Source organism: Pelecanus crispus, chromosome 1 (genome assembly GCF_030463565.1).
Source record: "Pelecanus crispus isolate bPelCri1 chromosome 1, bPelCri1.pri, whole genome shotgun sequence".
Lineage (NCBI taxonomy): Eukaryota > Metazoa > Chordata > Aves > Pelecaniformes > Pelecanidae > Pelecanus > Pelecanus crispus.
The window spans coordinates 201,667,178-201,686,960 of record NC_134643.1 but is presented as its reverse complement, the minus strand read 5'-3'; the positions used below and the strand labels follow the sequence as shown (position 1 = coordinate 201,686,960).

Genomic DNA, 19,783 nt, shown 5'->3' with positions numbered 1-19,783 from the left:
CATGTTCACAGTAACAGGAGAAGAAATTGAGACTGCAGAAATAAGTTAAAACTGATGAGATCATGTATAAAGACAGAGATGTTTAGGAGGTACTGAAAAAAAAAAAAAGTCAGAAAAAGAGAAATGTGGATTACATGCAAAACCAGGCAGAGTATTATAAATATTCCAGTATGGCAGTGGAAAATTACTCTTGATGGAATGTTCTGTGTAAGTGGACCTTTAAAAAATATTAACACGGCTTTTATCTTATTTTGGCAGGTACTTTCATTTACGCACCCTATCTCATTTCATTCAGCTGAAACTTTCGAATCTCTCCTGGCTTGCCTGAAAATGGATGATGAAAAAGTAGCAGAAGCTGCATTACAAATTTTCAAAAATACAGGAAGTAAAATTGAAGAAGACTTTCCTCATATACGATCGTAAGTTGTATATCTTACTCTGTCTGAGTAGTGTTCTTTACTATATGAGATTTTGGAAGTTCTCATTCTTCCTTTTGCATGCTATAGCGTTTTCCTGCATTCTTTTGGAAGAACATATTACTTCAGGTAAAACAGGAAAGAGATTTGAATGACTTCTATAATTTTTATCATTGCCCTTCAAAATTACTTGTGTTTTTTCCTAAATTAAATATATGGCAATGTAAAAACATTCTTTGCAATTCAATGGGGATGTGTAGAAAAGAGTATTTCCAAAAGAGCATTTAGTAACTTGTGCAGATAAATATTTGTTTTGCCACATGGTATTTTATCAACAAAAAACAAGTTTTATCTTACTTGAAAGCCATGTAAGTAACCCGTATTTCTTTCTTTCTTTCTTTGAAGAAATTGCCAAAACCAGGAGAATTAGCACTTTTTCAGAGGTGGTGTGTTCTATATATCTATATCTGTACTTTTTTGCTAGCTTGATATTTTGGTAGATTTTCAATTTGTGAAAAGGTACTTACTTTTTTTTTTTTTTTTTAAAAAGTGCTTTGCTTCCAGTCTTGCATCATAAAGCTAAAAAGGGACCCCCTCGTCAAGCCAAGTATGCTATTCACTGCATCCATGCAATATTTTCCAGCAAAGAAACACAGTTTGCACAGATATTTGAGGTAAAATTAAAATATTTAAGTTACTTCTTACATTGCATGTGTAAACTAAGGGATGTAGTAGCAATTTATGCAGCAAGTTGTATCAAATTCAGGAAAGGTATTTTTTCCCCTTTCCCTTTGTTCTCATACAGTTTGGCCTGAAAAATGTTAGCGGAGGGTGTTTTTTAGTATCCCATGATCCATTGTGTTTAGGGTTATGTATTTTAAGAAGGTAGAGTAAAGTTAGTCTGTTAGAACCATGAACTAGAAGAACCATACACCACTTCTCACCCCTGTTGGGACTGGCCCAAAGTATTTAAATGGTTACAGAAATTATAGAAAACTGAATTATGGTAGAGACTATTCAAATAGATTTTATAGTTATAACTGCAAATCTCCTTCTTTTTAATTAGTGCCTTTTATCTTGAAGGCTGAATAATAGTCCATTTCTGAAATTGCCATCTTGAGATGAGTATGCCCTCTTCTTCAGCAAGAAAATATGCTTTTTAATCCATTGTTTCCCAAATAGTCCTGCTTGAGCTGCCACTTGCTGAACTACCCAGATGTGAGAAAGATTTTTGTCTTTTTGATTTGTAGGAGACTTGTAGGGTTGATGAATGTGTCTTTAAATCTAAATAGTCAATAGTTCTTTTAAAATTGTATTTCTGAAATAGAAATAGACATGGACAACTTGGTACAGAACTCTCACACCCTTCCCCACAATGAGACACAGATTACATCAGTAATACCTGAATTTGTTGCCTTTATTCTAGCCACTGCATAAAAGTCTGGATCCAAGCAATTTTGAGCATCTCATTACGCCGCTGGTTACTATTGGCCATATAGCCATGCTAGCACCTGATCAGTTTGCTGCCCCTTTGAAATCTTTGGTTGCCACTTTTATTGTTAAAGATTTGCTAATGAATGATAGGGTAAGTATTTTTAAAGCCTCGTATTAAGACTGCTTCTCTTGTAGTATGATACTACGCAAGTACTTGTGAAAATTTTTGGCTTGTTGGTGGTACTTTTTGCATATGGCTGTCTTTGGATTTCCATGTGTACTGTTTGACTCAATTGAAAACACAGTACAGGAAAGGAGATAGTACTAATTTCATAGTCCTTACAAAAGCTACAAGCTGTATAGCACAGCATTTGATCACTCATGACTTGCGTTTTGTTAAAAATGGGAAAATCGTTATTGACTTCACTCGCTTGTCTTCAGCAAGGAAGTTGTGGGGTTTTTGGTGTTTTGTTGTTTTTTGGTTTTTGCTTTTGTTTTTGGAAATATAAAGCATTTGAAACTAAAATACACTGTTTAAATGGAAGACTGAATTTTCATTTTTCTGATACTTCTATACTGATATTATAAAGTGAAAGAAGTAACTTGTGCATTGTCAGCCGTTGTTTAGGGAAAATTTATTGTCTAAAACTATGTGCTTGAGGTTCCAATCTACTGGATATGGGAAACTAGAAATTATTTTCAAAGCAATGGCTGTTACACTCTAAATCAATAGTTTTAAGGTAACAACAACAAACGCTCTCCCCCCCACCCCCCCGCCCTTACTACTGTTAAATTTGCGGATACTTGAATAGTGAGGTAGGAACAGTGTCTTGCTTCTGTAATGGTTACTTCTATAAAATACAGAAGGCATAAAGCTAACAGTGCGGGCTGCTGTATTGTTCTCAGAAGCAAACAGGAAAGAGGAGATTACAGCAGGTTTCACTGAAGGGTAACAGTAGTGTAACAAAATGTAACATTTGGTTTAGCTTCCAGGAAAAAAGACAACAAAACTTTGGGTCCCAGATGAAGAAGTGTCTCCTGAAACTCTTGTTAAAGTAAGTAGCACTTACTATATTTTCCTATTACTTTATTTATAATACTTAATAAAGTTAAATATCTGGAATCCTAAAGCTGTCAACTGCTTTTCTCTGTTTCCTTGTCACCTTTCTAAAAGTAAAAAAGAAGTAACTATTTTAAAATTTAGAATCTTAGGAGAATACACATTTTTGTATTGCCCGAAGAAATAAATCTGCTTTTGGGAGCATCTACTTTTTTTACTTTTGTAAATAAATTTACATATATACTTTTACTGAATTTTTATTATAGCTTATTTATAGGCTTAGGTTCGGTGTTCAACACTTAAGTATTCCAGATATTATCACAGTTAAAGTAAAATTATTTTTTGCCCTCCTGTTTAACATAGGAGTTAAATACCATAGAGCCTTTGTTTGAAGTCTTCCCTTTTTCTTTTGAATTTTTAGGACATTCCAAGAAACTTTCAGTGCTGTTTCGGAATAAAGAAAAAATTGTTCTTGGATTTGTCAGTTTCAACAAATGAATAGATGTGTTACATTGCTTTTCTCTGTGTACAATGTGTATTAGAGAAAAACCTAGATTTAAAAAAAAAAATCATTTTAAAATGGTGGGGGATGTGTTGTTTTTCTTTTTACTTAAAAACATCATCTCAGGCTTGTTCTTTTTTTGGAGTAAGTTCATTATTACTATTTTTGGGCTTCGTAATAGATATTCTCACTCAATTTTTCACTCGGAAATAGACCTATACTGTGGAAAATACATCCTATGTCTGTATTTGTTTTTCAATGCCCTTTCTTCAGAACAGGGATAGATTATGCTTTCACACTTTCTTTCAGAATGAGAAAGATGCATGTACTTTGTAGCATGTTGTTTCTAAGTTAATTATAGCAGTCATTTAATTTCCAATGCCTTTTGAATAAAGTTGCTCAGATGGTTTGAGGAAGTTCTTTTCCTTCTCTCTTGAAGTTGTTAAACTCTTTATAGCATAATACCTCCTTCTCTGATGGTTTAGTAAGTACGTTGCTTTCCAGCTTGGTACAGAACTCATTACTGGAAATGCTTAGTTGTGTTTGGAATTGATTTGTTAGCTTTTTATTCATTTGACTTCAGGAAGGGTATTTTTTGTATTTTTGCAATGCCATAGTTATGCAGTACACTCCAAAAACTGTTAAAAGAATGCATGTTTGTTTTGATTTCATGAAATAGACATGCTTTCACTTTGGTGAATTATACATTTGTTTTTCTTAATTTTTTTAATGATTCTTGAACCTGTAATATATCTCTAAAATGTGTTTTGGTGTTGAAAAAACTTACCAATTGGCTTAAAGAAGATCTTAAGGGAACTTAGAGTTGAAGCCAAGCCTGAAAGCTGTAAGAAGGATTTATTGGCAAGTGAAAACAGGTTATTGTGAAAATTGATCTGCAAATTTAATTAGCATTTATTACCACTGAGAAGTCTATATTTAATGAACACGGCAGGCCACACCATTAGTTTACAAACAAATCTCTCTGACTATATTTTTCTTTACTCTGGTTATAAAAGCCTTTTATAAAAGGCTCCTTTTGTAACATAACTGTATAATGTATCTAATGGGGATCTTAAAATTGGCAAGTTTAAGTATGAAAGGGGGAAGGGCTGATGAAGACAAAATTATAGTAGCATCCAGCCTAACAGATGCAGACTCATATAGGCTAGGCTTAGTTTGGGATGCTGAACCTTAAATGAAATGATGTCTGTAGAGAAATGTTTCAGTGCAGTATTAAATATGAATTGGATTAATTATTGTTTGAGTTAGATTTGAATTCTGATGCCTGGCACTTGAGTGTGTGGTCTAAAGCAGTAATCTCCCTTGACAATTACCAGTACTGAATACTTCTGTGCACCGTGCAGTGGATTGAGACTTACATAGTAGCGGTGATATTTCTTGTTTCCTTCTGTGTACACTGCAATATCAGGTTTCTCATACTAGTACTCTAGCTGTGCTTTAAGTGGACATTGTTTCATTTTTCTCTACTGCACAAGCCTATATGTTCTGAGATATTCCTGCAGCATTTGTGGTTCTGAAAACTCAAGTAGTAGAACCCTGGGCTAGCTGTTGTCATGTTGATGCAGTAGGAAGACAGTGTTTCTAGGATCACTACATGGGATGGGAGCCCACTAGCTTTTACAATGGAGGCATCATGATAACCTCTACACCAGAGAAAAAGCCTGTAACTATCTGTTGATTTTTTAAAAATTGTTAATTTAAGCTTAAAAGTTAATGCTTATTCACTACTGACAGTTTATGTAAAGCTAGTAGTAAATTGCGGTTTTCTCATATGACAAATCAGAGACCTATTATGTTATATTCTCTATCTCAGAAAGAAATGATCACATTCTATCACTTTTGCTTGCACTTCAAATACACATAGTTCATGTCGTGCTGCTGAGTCTAGTACAAAACAGTCATTTGTGGCTTTTGATATTGTTCTGACCCATGTTGTATTTTGACTTTCTTGATATTTTCATGTTGTATATAATAATTTTTAATATTAGAGGCGAGTTCTAGGCTCATGGGACACAAACTGAAACAAGAGGTTCAGACTGGATATAAGGAAAAAAACTGAGAACAGTCAGGCAATGGAACAGGTTGCAAGAGGTTGCAGGTTGCCAAGAGAGGCTGTGCAATCTCCATTCTTGGAGGCTTTCCATACCACATTGGATAAAACTGAGACCAACGTGGTCTGACTTCACAGCTGACCTTCCTTTGAGCAGGAAATTGGACTGGACACCTCCTGTCATTCCTTCCAAATGGAATTATTCTTTGATAGTTACGCTGTTTAGCTGCAAAGAAAAAAATTAAAACATGAGGGCAGTGCAAACTCATGTCATGTTTGTTTAAGTCTTCAGGTAGCCAGAAGCAGTGACTGGGGGAATTCTCATGCCCTGTACTAATTTCATGGGAGTGCTTTGAAAGGTTGCTGGAGCGTCATCACAACAACATCATTAACACCAGCAAAGAAACAGGGGATACAGTGTGGTCAGAGGAAAATTCTGAAGGAGTTGGGATTAGGACTTGCTAAATGGAAGGAAGACTAGAGTAGATTTGGACAGTAAAATTGAAGGAAGGGAGTTGTAGAGGGGGAAGAGAAAAGCAAAGGTCAAAACTGAAATTGCTCACGAGCTGGTACAGGGGCAGAAGACAGCATGTGGCTGTTCCCTGGCTGAATACATCATTTACTTGATGACCAGATAGTATTAGCATGTTTCTGTCCTCCCAGCAAATTGGAGGCACTAATGGTACAGGTACCGGTTATGACATGAAGAAACTGAATTGGTAAGCTGTCAAAAGATCTGCTGCTGTTGTTGTTGTTGTTGTTATTATTATTAATTATTGCTATCTTCTGGAGGATACTTACAGCTCTTTCAGTGGAAGAGCCTTTGAAAGCTAGGGCAAGACAATTTCATTTCTGTTCCACAAACACTATTTGCATTTTGAGTTCTTGAGTGACAGACATCCTACCTCTTGCTGGTGTTACCCAATAGAATTAGAATTCTGTAGGTGGAGTAAATGGGCTACAGAGCTAAAAAACTCATTCATAGATGACAATCCTAGAAAACTTATATCTGAAGGGACCATTGTGATCAGTTTGTTACATGGAATAGCTCAGCTGTATGATGAACTTCATTTGGTGATATTGTGAATGTTTATATAAAAGCTATTAGAACTGCCTTTTCCATAAAGCAGAAATTTGAAGTTACCGTGTACAAAAAGTGCTGGCTTCCTTTCCACCATACCTTAGTTTTTCCAAAGCTTTTGGGCTTTCTCTTTTGAACTTCAGAGCTTGATGTTTTGGATTTTTTTGGAGGGTTTTTTTATTTGTTTTGTTTTTTTTCCCCCAGGATGTCTGTTTGATTCAGGTGAGCATTTTGATTTTGCTGTAAGAGGATAGTCCTCTTTCTGGGATTTTTTTTTTTTTTTTTTTTTTTTTTTGTCTCTGCTTGCATATGAAAGGAAAATGAAAGGACAAAGGGATTCAAATACTAAACCAAACTTAATCTCCAAATTCATGCTTTATTTTCATTAAAGAAAAGTGAAATTATTTGGTGTTTCATGATAGCTGCTGGATTCTGCATACTTTTAGAAGCTTGCCTCAAAACACTTGATGTTTCCATTGGCAAAAGACAAGTTATCTTAAGTAACAGGCTTTGAGGCTTTTCTTTAAATAGCCATGAAAGAAGTATTCCTTTCCAGCATGAGTTATCTTAATACAGGTCAATACTCTGACAGTCAAAATGTCTATGAAGTGTTTTTTGCTTTACATGTTTTAAATAAATTTAAACTCAAATATTACATATATAAATAAAGAATATATAGAGATTGTTTAAGTACGGGAATTACAGGAAGATGAAAATGTGTCGTGCTTTTTGATCCAGTAATATTTTTCTTAATAATTGTAAATTGTTTTGCCTATTCCACAGTGTTTAATAGATGTAAGGTCAATTAAGATTATGTTTTCACAGAACAAAATATGTGATTGCTTAGTGGAAGAAACTGTTCAAACTTTAACTAAATGTTGTGTGATTTTTTTTTTTTAATTTGCTGTAATAAATGCTTGAGGCTTTCAGTGAAAAGTTGCTCTCTAGTGAGAGTACATTTAGTTATCTTTCGGTATTTAAATGATGTTTTGCAGCATTGACAGGCTTATATTTGTAGCAGTAAAAAGCACTTGGGAAAATACTGTGTGATTAAGATAAAGATTATTTAAAAAATGAGGCTCGTGGTGTGATTTGACTTCTGCATATCAAATTTTTTTCAGATTCAGGCCATCAAGATGATGGTTCGATGGTTGCTAGGAATGAAGAACAACCACAGCAAGTCAGGAACTTCTACTCTGAGGTTGCTAACAACAATACTACACAGTGATGGAGATTTAACAGAGCAGGGGAAAATTAGGTATGTAACAGATGGTAACATTTTGATGTCTGTGATGATGTGGTGGGGAGACTTAGTCAAAGTAGTACTTAAACTATACTGTTAGACTGCTTAACAATTTATACATCTTATTTTGTAAGAACATATAATGGTAAGCTTGGCTGGATTCCTTCATCAGTTTGCTGTCTCAGGGTTTTTAACACTGTAGATATAGCTGTATTTTAATGGTTTTATCTTCCTTGTTTTATCTTTTTCTTCAAAGAGCCATTACTCATATTGCAAGAATAAACTGTGTAACTTCCTCTTTCCCACTGAAAATTGGTTTTAATTTTTTATGCAGCTTGCTCTTCCTGATGTACCAATTGTTGTGTATGCCAAGGGCCGATAGGCAGGCTTTCTAATAAAAAATAATAGCATGTTGCAGTAATCCAGGTGGGAATAGCTAGTACATAAGACATTTCTGCTTGAAGGCAGACTTTAATCCCTTGAGGCCTCTAAAGGAAAAGGGAAATGTGTAAAAAGGATTAAGTCTCAATAAATAATTTACCATTTAGGTGATTGTTAGACAACTTATTTGTTTTTCTGGGTATCTTCTTAATCCTCTGCGGTAGGGGAGGTGACAAGTTGTCAGCTACTATTGCTTGTCAAACATTGAAGACGTCTGCAAAATCCATATGGGTGCATTGTGCCAGCAGGAGTAAAAAGGTTTTAATTTTGGGGTAGAGTTTAACGTTATACAGTGATTATGCAGATAGAACCTATGTTGTGTGTGCAAAATTGCAAACCTGAGAATTGTCTAGTATGTTATCTTTGTAGCAGCTGTGTAGTCTTCCTTAAAGTTCCTTGTAAATAATTGTTTCATGGTTTTAAATACTGTAATATGACCATTCATGGCAGATTCTAGGGAGTTAAGAGGCAGTAAGCTAGCTTTTCAGCATAACTGCTTGGAGCATATTTTTGACTTATCCAGTCATGTGTGAATAGATCAGTTCTGTAGGTCCTGTGTGTTTTCATGCTTGGAGTCATGATTCCTTACTGTGCATGTTTTAGAAATTTAATTTTCCCACTCTTTTTATACTCAAAAGTGTAAATAATAATAGAAACTATATATAATGATGTGGTCAGTTCTTCATTATTAAAGATAATGGAGGGGTGGCAATACTTTAGGGGAGGGAGAAAGTTGCAATGACATGTGACATTGCTCTGTGTTAAGGGCAACTCTTCAACCAGGGCTTGGAGCTCTGCCTGGGGGTAGATGATGAGCCAACTGAGAGCTTATGTGTTAGGATTAAAGAGCAGACTGGTATGGGTGACATTGTGGTGGGTGTCTGCTGTAGGCCCCCTGACCAGGAAGAGGGAGTGCATGAGGCCTTCTATAAACAACTAGAAACAACTTCATGTTTGCAGGCCTTGGCCTTCATGGGGGACTTCAACCACTCCGATAACTGCTGGAGGAGCAACACAGCAGCACATAAACAATTCAGGTGCTTCCTGGAAAGCATCAATGACAACTTCCCGACACAAGTGATAGAGGAGCCAATGAGGAGAGGTGCTCTGCTGGACCTCATGCTCACCACCAAGGGGGGACTTCTTGGGGGCGTGAAGGTTGAAGGCAGCCTTAGCTGTAATGACCACAAGATGGTGGAGCTCAGAATCCTGAGGGCAACAAGGAGGGAAAAAAGCAAGATCATTGTGCTGGACTTCAGGAGAACGGACTTGGGCCTCTTCAAGGATCTGCTTAGTAGAGTCCTATTGGATAGGGCCCTGGAGGGAAGAGGGGCCTAAGCAAGCTAGCTGGTTGGTATTCAAGCATCATTTCCTCTAAGCTCAAGAGTGGTCAAAGCAGAAAGTCAGGCAAATATTTCAGCACACCTGCATGGATGAGCAAGGAGCTCCTGGCAAAGCTCAAACACAAAAGGAGGGATTGAGAGTAGCCCTGCCAAGAAGGACTTGGGAGTGCTGGTGGATGAAAACTGGACATGAGCTGGCAATGTGCGCTCGCAGCCCAGAAAGTCAACTGTATCCTGGGCTGCATCGAAAGAAATGTGGCTAGCAGGTCAAGGGAGGTGATTCTGCCCCTCTACTCTGCTCTGGTGAGACCCTACCTGCAGTACTGCATCCAGCTCTGGGGTCCCAATTACAAGACAGACATGGAGCTGTTGGAGTGGGTCCAGAGAAGGGCCACAAAAATTGTCAGAGGGATGGAACACCTCGCCTGTCAGGAAAGGCTGAGAAGGTTAGGGTTGTTCAGGCTGGAGAGGGGGAGGCAGGATCTGGGGAGATCTTATTGCATCCTTCCAATACTTAAAGGGGGCCTACAAGAAAGATGGGGACAGGCTTTTTTGTAGGGCCTTTTGCGATAGGACAAGGGATAATGGTTTTAAACTAAAAGAGGGTAGATTCAGACTAGATATAAGGAAGAAATTTTTTACCATGAGGGTGGTGAAACACTGGAACAGGTTGCCTAGGGAGGTGGTAGATTCCCCCATCCCTGGAAGAGTTTAAGGTCAGGTTGGACGGGGCTCTGAGCAACCTGATTGAGCTGAAGATGTCCCTGCTTATTGCAGGGTGGTTGGACTAGATGACCTTTAAACGTCCCTTCCAACCCAAACTATTCTATGATATTCTATGATTCTATGAGGTATACAGAAAGTGGAAGTAGGGACAGGTAACCTGGCAGGAATACAGAGAACATCGTCTGAGACACGGTTAGGCAAGCCAAAGCCCAACTGGAATTGAATCTAGTGAGGGATGACAAAGGCAACCAGAAGAGCTTCTTCTTTAAGTAAATAGATGACAAAAGAAAGACTAGGGAAAATATGCAGCCACTGCTGAATGTGGCAGGAGCCCAGGTGACACAGGACATGGAGAAGATTGAGATACTGAATTCCGCCTTCACGTCAGTCTTTACTAACAAGACTGGCCTTCAGGAATCCTAGGCCCTGGAAACCAGGGGAGAGTCTGGAACAAGGAAGACATACCCTTGGGGGAAGAAGATCCAGTTAGTTAGAAGATCCAACACTTAAGCGAACTGGATGTGCATAAGTCCATGGTCCTTGATGGGATGCATCTGTGAGTGTTGAGGGAGCTAGCAGATGTCATTGTGAGGCCACTCTTGATCCTCTTTGAATGATTGTGGTGATTGGTAGAGGTGCCTGAAGACTGGAGGAAAGCAAATGTCTCTCCTGTCTTCAAAAGGACAGGAAGGAGGACCCAGAGAAGTAACTATAGGCCAGTCAGCCTCACCTCAATCCCTGAGAAGGTGATGGAATGCATGGGCTCCCAAGTACAAGAGAGATGTGGAGCTACTGGAATGAGCCCACTGTAGGGCCACGAAAATGCTTGAAGGATTGGAGCATCTGATGGATGTGGAAGGGCTGAGAGAACTGGGAGTGTTCAGCCTAGGGAAGAAAAGGCTCGGTGAGGATCTCATCAATGTGTATAAATAACTGAATGGAGGGTTTAAAGAAGATGGAGTCAGGCTGCTCTTAGTGGTGCGCAATGACGGGACCAGAGGCAATGGGCATCAACTGAAATACAGGAACACAAGGAAACACTTTTTCACTGTGAGGGTGACTGAGCACTGGCATGGGTTGTCCACAGAGGTGGTGGAGTTTCCATCCTTGGAGATATTAAAAAGCCATCTGGACACTGTCCTAGGCAACCTGCTCTAGGTGACACTGCTTGAGCCAGAGGAGTTGGGCTAGATGACCTCCAGAGGTCCCTTCCAAGTAAAACTATTCTGTGATTCCCTGTATTGCATTTTGGGAAAGCTCTAAGCTGCAAGGAGGGCAGCTCTCCTTTTCTCTGTTTTCCCTATACTGCCTATGCTAACAAGTACTTTCAAAACCTGAAGCAGAGGAGATGATGTTTCAGACACATTAGTTCTGCATGGAGCTTGCTGGTATCTCACTGACACTTCCTGACCTTTATTCTTCACCCTTTGAGAATGCAAGGAGGTTATCTTCTTTCTGGTAGTGCTTACTGTGTCCCTACTGTGCAAATCTGACACTGCTCCTTCCAAATTAGAGTAGGCTTTGGAAAGAGTAAAATTGTCTGTTCAGTACAGAATATAATCTTTTAATCTGTACTTGACTGTACATAGAATGACATCAGATCAATTTTTGTGTTCGTGGTTTGCATTTGTCTTTTAAACAATGTATAATTTACTAAAGATAATTGAATTAACTGAAAGTGGTAGGGTTCAGTAGACATTTGACCTCACGTAGGCAATTAGTCATGTTGTAATCATCTTGGTGTTATTGTCCTCATCAGCCATAAAAGTGACTCTATCCCCATGCCTCTTTAAATCTACAAACTGTACTTTTCAGTGACAGTGTAAGGGAATGGGATTTTTTTTAAATTTCAAAGCATAGTTCAGCCTAGAGTGTCAGTGAAGGCAAGGTCACTTTTGGAAAACAAATAAACAAATCCCTACTCTTGTTCATCCTTCTCACTTTGAAGTCGTAGGATTGATGGCTGTTGAATTGCTTTGAGATGTTAGCAGATGTAGGTTAAATTCACCAATGTCGGACTTTTTGTAATATTTAATTTTATCAATAAACAGTATCTCAACCATCCTTTCCATGTCTTTATTTTTCATTTTATAAGTCATAAACAGTCCTACAAATTTTAAAATCAAGATACTACTAATTTTCTATTTGTGATTAGGTAAAACGGCTAAGTTGAATCTTGCATGTCTTTGTAGTAGGATTTTAATTTTAATCTATACTAAGCATAAAACAAGAGCATTTCAGTATCAGAGGACACTAGCTGTTGCTGAAAGTATTGATATTAGATAAGAACCTGAATTGAGATTTTTCTGAAAGGCTATCTGCATTTTCCTTAAACTGAAGCTTAACAAGAGAAAAATTACTTAAAAACTTTGGGCTTAGAAGTTCATAGTTCTGTGCTACGGATAATTTGCTGCACTGTCTGATATGCAACATTTTCAGAGGTTGTATTCAAAAGACTTTTTATTCTGTGGAACATGGAAAATACTTAGAAAATTAGACACCGGCATTTATTCTCTGGAGGAGAATAAAAAATGTTAGCTTCTAGTTTGTAAAGTGACAGAAGATAATTATACACCAGGTATGTTTTCGAGATGCATTTATTTGGATTATCTTTGTGCAGCCCACCACCTTAATTAAGACTGTGTTTTGCACTTGATTACATCTTTCCATGTGGTTCCACTTTTGTTCTCATTTCAAACATCTGGTCTTCAGCAATAGTAATAGCACTCCAGAAAACAAATGTCCAGGTCCCTCTTGTATCTCTTGGAGAGCTTCTGATAGGACAAGGGCATCCTCAGTACTAATTTTCAAAAGTATTAGAAGTAATAAAAAACTGCCATTATATCATACAGAAGCTTTTATTTCTGCCCTAATAATTGTGTGTTTTGGGATAATGCAGATTAGAAAGCTTTTGGCTATAACAATTTGATCAAAAATAAATCCTCAATTAAGAGTTTCTTCCAAGATAATCCTTTTGGGGAATAAGACAGATCTGATTTTCATTTTCAACTGTAAGAATTATATTCACAGCTGACACTGTCATCCTCTTCCTTCCCACAGCATGCACACATGCTTGTGGGTATTTCTGTGACACATATACTCTTTAAAGATTTGGCCAACTTTTATGTGAAATATCACTGATTCAATTTTCAGAATTAAATGTTATCACTTCCAAAGCTGAGCAAGATTGAAAGTTCTTAATTTTATCCTTTCCTTTGGCTCAATCACTCTGTACTCATAAGTCATTATTGCTCAATTGTCACTGAAGTGCAAAAGTTGAATCTTTATTGGGTTCACTTATCACAGTAGATGCAATTTAAAGTGAAATTTAGCATTTGAGAAGCAATCCTCATGCCTTGTTTGAAAGTTAGGGCAGCTTTTGTCGTGTCACTTGGTTGCTCGTGATCTATTTGGGTTTTTGGTTGGTGTTTGTTTTTGTTTTTTTTTAAATGTCGTGGTTTCCATAAAATAATGAGGTGTGTATAAAATGTGATTAGATAAATTTTAATGCTTAAGCTCTTTAGCAGGTATTTTTATCGTGCTTTCTGCATTTAATAATGGCTTTTTATCTCATTCTTTAAATGCTTTATACAGTTTTCATGATAATGGATTTAAGACTACAGTATTTGCTCTTCCTAAGGGTAAAGGGCAAATGATTAAGAAGTTAAAAAAATATTTGTCCTGCTTAAATGAATAATTATTTCTAAATAAGAATATGTCTTGATTGATTCTTGCTCCAAGTTATCAAAGGAAAAAGCTGTACTTACTATTTCTGAATAGAATTCATTAGCATTTTAAGCGAGAGATGCATAAAACTTCTTAATTCTAATGTGTTTGATCTGAACAAAGGCAGAAGTAATATACTTTACTGAAATAAATTTTCTAACAGTGAAAGCTCAACTAAGTTTATTAATGCACACGTTAAGTGGGTATCAGTTTGCAAAAATCATGTGAAGATGCTTTGATATTCAGATAGCCTTTGTAAATATGGTTGTAGGTTACAGAAAAACCCATTCGTCTTTTGATGTGAAAATTAGCAAATAGTTGGAGTGTTTTGGTAGATGAGAGTATAATTTGGGTGTGCAAGTCAAGTAACAATACTTTCAGCATGTTGAAGATCTTTTCACTTGCTAAATCCTTTTTGCTATTGTCTTAAAAACACAATTCACTTAGTCAGCTGTCATAATACCTAATTAATCTTAATTTATGTTGACTTGCAGCATGGATTTTGAGCTATCATTGCTAGAAAAAGTTTGGCAGCTTTGGGGACTAGAAATGGGCTACTTCTTTGGCAGGAACCCCTTGCTGAAGGAAAACCAGCATGCTGAACAAAAGTATCTTACAGGCTAAATGGGGTCTCTGAGGGGCAATTTGGGCTGTGCTGGTCCAATGCATGGCTAAAACTGTTTCACACCCATGTGGAACTTTTAGGAAATTCCAAGGAATATTTTCATTGCTAAGTTGGGGCGAGGTAATAGGTATGTGGTAATAGTCTGTAAAATGTGGTGACATGGAAACTAGTTTTGGTTTGAAGTTATTTCTGCTGTTTATTTAGGGGTTGGGGGCAGTGAAGTCCATGGAAATTTGTCCTTTTTTTTAAAGTACCTGTTTTTTCAGCAATGCAGACTTATTGGGATTTAATTAAGTCAAATAGTCACATAATTTTCTACTAATTAACCTTCATAATCCATGTGCTTGTTTTTCAGTAAACCTGATATGTCTCGGTTGAGGCTGGCTGCAGGGAATGCTATTGTGAAGTTGGCACAAGAACCTTGTTACCATGAAATCATCACCTTAGAACAGTACCAGCTGTGTGCACTAGCCATAAATGTAAGGAAATTAGGTGGGACTTGTGGGTTATCAGTAAATGTATGAGTATATATGTTGTTTGTTCTGTATGTTGTGTATACTTCTGCTAATCTGATTTTATGCAAAATGTTCAGCCTTGGCATGAATTTATTTTTGCACTACATAATCCTGAAAACTGATTTTGGATGAGAATTAGATCTGTAGTACTGGGCTGCCCACTGGGGGAATGCTAACTTAAAGTAGTGAAATGTTAGAATATTGATAAACCAAGGAATTCAGTATTGATTTAAGGTAATACCCCAGCTGCATATGACATTATTAGAAGTTGAAATGAGATGATATAAAGTATGTTGGACTGTGGTGACAACAGTGACCTTGGTTTCTTGATACGTGGGTAGGGTATATTTGGAACACAGAGGTCTGCAAAGAGAGTTGGCATCCTTTAAATATTAGAAGAGACAGGGAGAGATTTCTCTGTAGATGTTAGAATTTTCATCCTTAATTTCTACCTGTCAGCCCAAAGTAGCAGAAAGGAAATAATTTTCAAATTGGAAGTAGAGCTATACAGATCCTCTATGTTCCTGTCCTGTAGACTTAGCAAATTCTACAGAAATTGATTCCCACCCCAAGAGTAAGGCGATCATGGAGGGACTCACGTTGGTGTTACTTGAGTAACTGCTGATGTTCTCCTGACTTTACAAAAGTCAAGAAATCCTCTGGAAGTAATACTTTCCAGAATGTATCTTCAGTAATAATGATATTCCATTCTAGACCTTAATTCCTGTGACTGGCTAAAGCTTTAAAAGCTGCAACCCATTTTAAATGTCAGAAGATTTGAAATTGGCATTTAATATTAGAAAATACAAAGTATAGCTCCTGCTATATTTTCATATAAAGTATATTTTTAAGTTCTTAAGTTGTTTGGAGTTGGGTACAGTTAGGCTAGTAAAATCATTCACATACAAGAGTAAGACAGTCTGTATCAGGCTTGTATACTGTTTTAACAATGTTTATGTGGATTTTAAGCTTCTGTGTTCCTATGGAAAGGAGCCCTTACTCAGTTCCCAAATGCTATGAATAACAAGAGAAATGGAACAAAACTCAAAATTACTTAAGGAGATGTAATCTAACAAAAATGCAGCAGAAATTCAGTGGTAATAACTGAAGGTCTTTACACCCAAAGTGAGGACTGATACTTTTCAGTCTTCCTATTCCAAAACCTAATAGAAATGTTAGTCTTGTGTCAAAATGAGTTTTAAGGATTTTTACAATTCTGAACAAAATTAGTAGAGCCACTTACTGTAATGACAAGTAAGATCTGTCTCTGTTCCAGAAAGGATACTCTTGGATAATGTCATGCCAGACTAGCATGGCCAATATAGTATTCACATGTTCTGTTTTCTTCTGAACCCGGTGATCAAAATCTGTTCATTTCTTCAGTGATTTCCCTCCTGTGGCAAATTTTTGGTTTCTTGCAAATGTTAACCTTGCAGTTCTCCTCTTTTTAGAATTTGCCTTCATTGTTTTGACTCTCTCTTCTATACATTACGTGCAAGCTCCTTGCCCTCCATTTCAGCGCTGTCTCACTTTCTGTTTTGCTTCTTATTTTCCAGCTGTATCAGTCTTCACTGTTTGTGGATATTGACAGCAGATTTTTTGTCACCTTTTTTTGCTATCTTTGGGTCTAATGCTTACTGCTCCTCAATTTTCAAAAGGGAATTTTGGGAGATGAGGTTTAAATTAGAAGAACATAATAGGGTCATCAACATTTATAAACAAGTTAGTATCACATCTTACTATAGAATAGTTTGGGTCAGAAGGGACCTCTAAAGATCAACTCATTCCAACCCCCCTGCTCTGGGCAGGGGCATCTTCTACTAGATCAGGTTGCTCAAAGCCCCATCCAGCCTGACCTTCAACACTTCCAATGATGGGGCATCCACAGCTTCTCTGAGTAACCTGTTCCAGTGTCCAACCACTCTCATTGTAAAAAATTGCTTCCTTATGTCCAATCTAAACCTACCTTCTTTCAGTTTAAAACCATTGCCCCTTATCCTGTCACTACAGGCCGTGGTAAAAAGCCATTCTCTGACTTTCTTATAAGCCCTCTTTAAGTACTGAAAGGCTGCAATAAGATCTCCCCAGAGCCTGCTCTTCTCCAGGCTGAACAACCCCAACCCTCTCAGCCCTTCTTCATAGGAGAAGTGTTCCAGCCCTCTGACCATTTTTGTGGCCCTCCTCTGGACCTGCTCTAACAGCTCCATGTCTGTCTTGTAATCGGGACCCCAGAGGTGGATGCAGTACTGCAGGTGGTGGTCTCATGAGAGCGGAGTAAAAGGGGAGAATCACCTCCCTTGACCTGCTGGCCACGCTTCTTTTTCTGCAGCCCAGGATGCAATTGGCTATCTGGGCTGCAAGGGCACATTGCCGGCTCATGTCCAGTTTTCCATCCACCAGTCTCCCTGTGTCCTTCTCTGCAGAGCTGCTCTTGATCCTTTAATCTCCCAGTCTGTACTGATCCTGGGGATTGCCCTGAGTCAGGTGCAGGACCTTGCATTTGGCCTTGTTGAACTTCATAAGGTTCACATGGGCCCACTCCTCAAGCCTGTCAAGATCCCTCTGGATGGCATCCTGTCCCTCTAGCATATCAACTGCACCACTTTGCTTGGTGTCATCCACAGACTTGCTGAGGGGTGTACTCAGTCCTGCTATCTGTGTCATTAATAAAGATATTTAACAATACTGGTCCCACTATTGACCCCTGAGGGACACCACTTGTTACTGATCTCCATTTGGACATTGAGTTTTTGACTGCAATTCTTTGGACACAGCCATCCAGCCAGTTCTTATCCATTGAATAGTCCATCTATGAAACCCATATTTCTCCAAATTAGAGACAAGAATGTTGTGTGAGACTGTGTCAAAGGCCTTACAGAACTCCACATAGATGACATCAGTTGCTCTTCCCCTATCCATCTACGCAGTCATTCCATTGTAAAAGGCTACTAGATTAGTCAGGCATGATTTGTCCTTTGTGAAGCCATGCTGGCTGGCTGTAATTGCCTCCCTGTGGGTATCCATATGCCTTGACATAGCTTCCAGGAAAAGTTGTTCCACTATAGTATCACTTTTGTCACTTTTTCTCTTCATTTATTGATATTTCTTTGCCTTTTGTGACTTTCTTACTTGTTTACTAGGATTTAGATTGTGAGCTATGTCAGGACAGGAATTCTGCCTTTACTTTTCTCTGCACCTCCTAAGGGATTTTGAATACTTATGAATAACTTTTCTAGATCTTCTTGTGGTCTTCTGGAGTTTCCTTTCTCTTTGCCAGGCCGCTGAGTTCAGATCCTCAGATGCAGAGTGACTGTAATGGTTTCAGTCACTTTTGCACTTATTAGCAGTACTGTAATAATCTCCTATGGAAACCATCTGTGTATTTGTTTTTGAGATATTTGCATGTGTACATATGCATACGTACATGTTTATGCTTTGAATGTTTAGTATGGGAATCCATTTCTTGATGGTAGACACTGATTATTCTAAAAATATATTCATTCTTAACATTATCACGTCTAGCCACAAATTAGGACATTCAAGTGACATCAAGGCCAACTTTAGTATTATGTAATTTAATTTAAAGCAATTTTTCTTTAAGTGGACAGATCAGGAAGCAGATTAAAAGGAAAAGCTTAATTTTTAAGATCTGTAATGATTGTACACATTCTGCTATGGTTCTGTGCTGGCTATTTTTTTTTTTTCTCAGACTGCCATTTTGTAATGCGGAATGATTAGAGTGCATAATACGTAATTAAGTGTTGTTGCTAATTGCTGTATTAAGGTTGCACTGGTAAACAGAGACTTTGTGATGATTAAAGGCATGTAGTTTTAGTCATTTTAAAATAAGTTATGTATGTATTTGGCCAAGCCTGTAAGTTCACCAGCAGTTAAGTTCTTTGATCTGGAGAACAAATTTTGATGTCAGCAGAGCTTCATACTGAAATAGAGTAGAAAATAATTGAGCACAGCATTAAGTACTTCAGTGTTTAACAGGGTTTAAGACCAGATTTAGGATCTAATAAGCTTTGCTGTTGAAAATGCAATTTTAATTGTATTTAGAATAAATCTTTTAGATTGCGTAAATTTCATATGTTAAAAAAGAATCGCAAAGCTTTTTCAGTTTCCTTTGTCAGCTCTGAGAGTGTTTTAATTCTTTAAGCAAGTCTTTGTCCATTTTCAAGAATAACTTGTGTCTGAGGGGTACGTGCTGCTTTGCAAATATTTTTTTAAAATATTTTTTAAATGGTGAACTTCTGATGAATTGGCATTAAATTTGGAGAAGTAGATACATAAAATTGGGCTAATGTATGGGTTTTATTTGTACGCTGTAAAAATGTAGAACTTGGTTGAGTTTGGTCCCCCTTCTCAGTGAACTAGTATAACTGAGCTGAATTTAGGGTTATTCTCAATATTAAAAGATAAAGAAATAAAAATAATTCCAATTAGTGCCACATGACACCGTCAGTAACAATGAACTATACCTTCCTTTTTCCTCTGAGTTAAGGAAGACATGCTTCCTTGTCAATATACTAACTAGGCACAGGTCTCTTCTAAGCTTTCCAAAGGCTTTAGACTTGGGTGATGTTACTGAGCAGGA

The 19,783-nt window shown here is 37.5% G+C and overlaps 1 protein-coding gene across 1 annotated transcript in view; it reads left to right on the top strand.

Moving 5' to 3' along the window:
- The window catches only part of PDS5B (PDS5 cohesin associated factor B), a 121,832-nt gene that overhangs the window by 74,846 nt on the left and 27,203 nt on the right, over positions 1 to 19,783 (top strand). The window contains exons 19-24 of the mRNA XM_075724642.1: positions 259 to 419; positions 967 to 1,090; positions 1,843 to 2,001; positions 2,837 to 2,905; positions 7,686 to 7,822; positions 15,024 to 15,147. Coding sequence (XP_075580757.1) covers positions 259 to 419; positions 967 to 1,090; positions 1,843 to 2,001; positions 2,837 to 2,905; positions 7,686 to 7,822; positions 15,024 to 15,147 — 774 coding nt within the window. The remainder of the gene's footprint in view (positions 1 to 258; positions 420 to 966; positions 1,091 to 1,842; positions 2,002 to 2,836; positions 2,906 to 7,685; positions 7,823 to 15,023; positions 15,148 to 19,783) is intronic.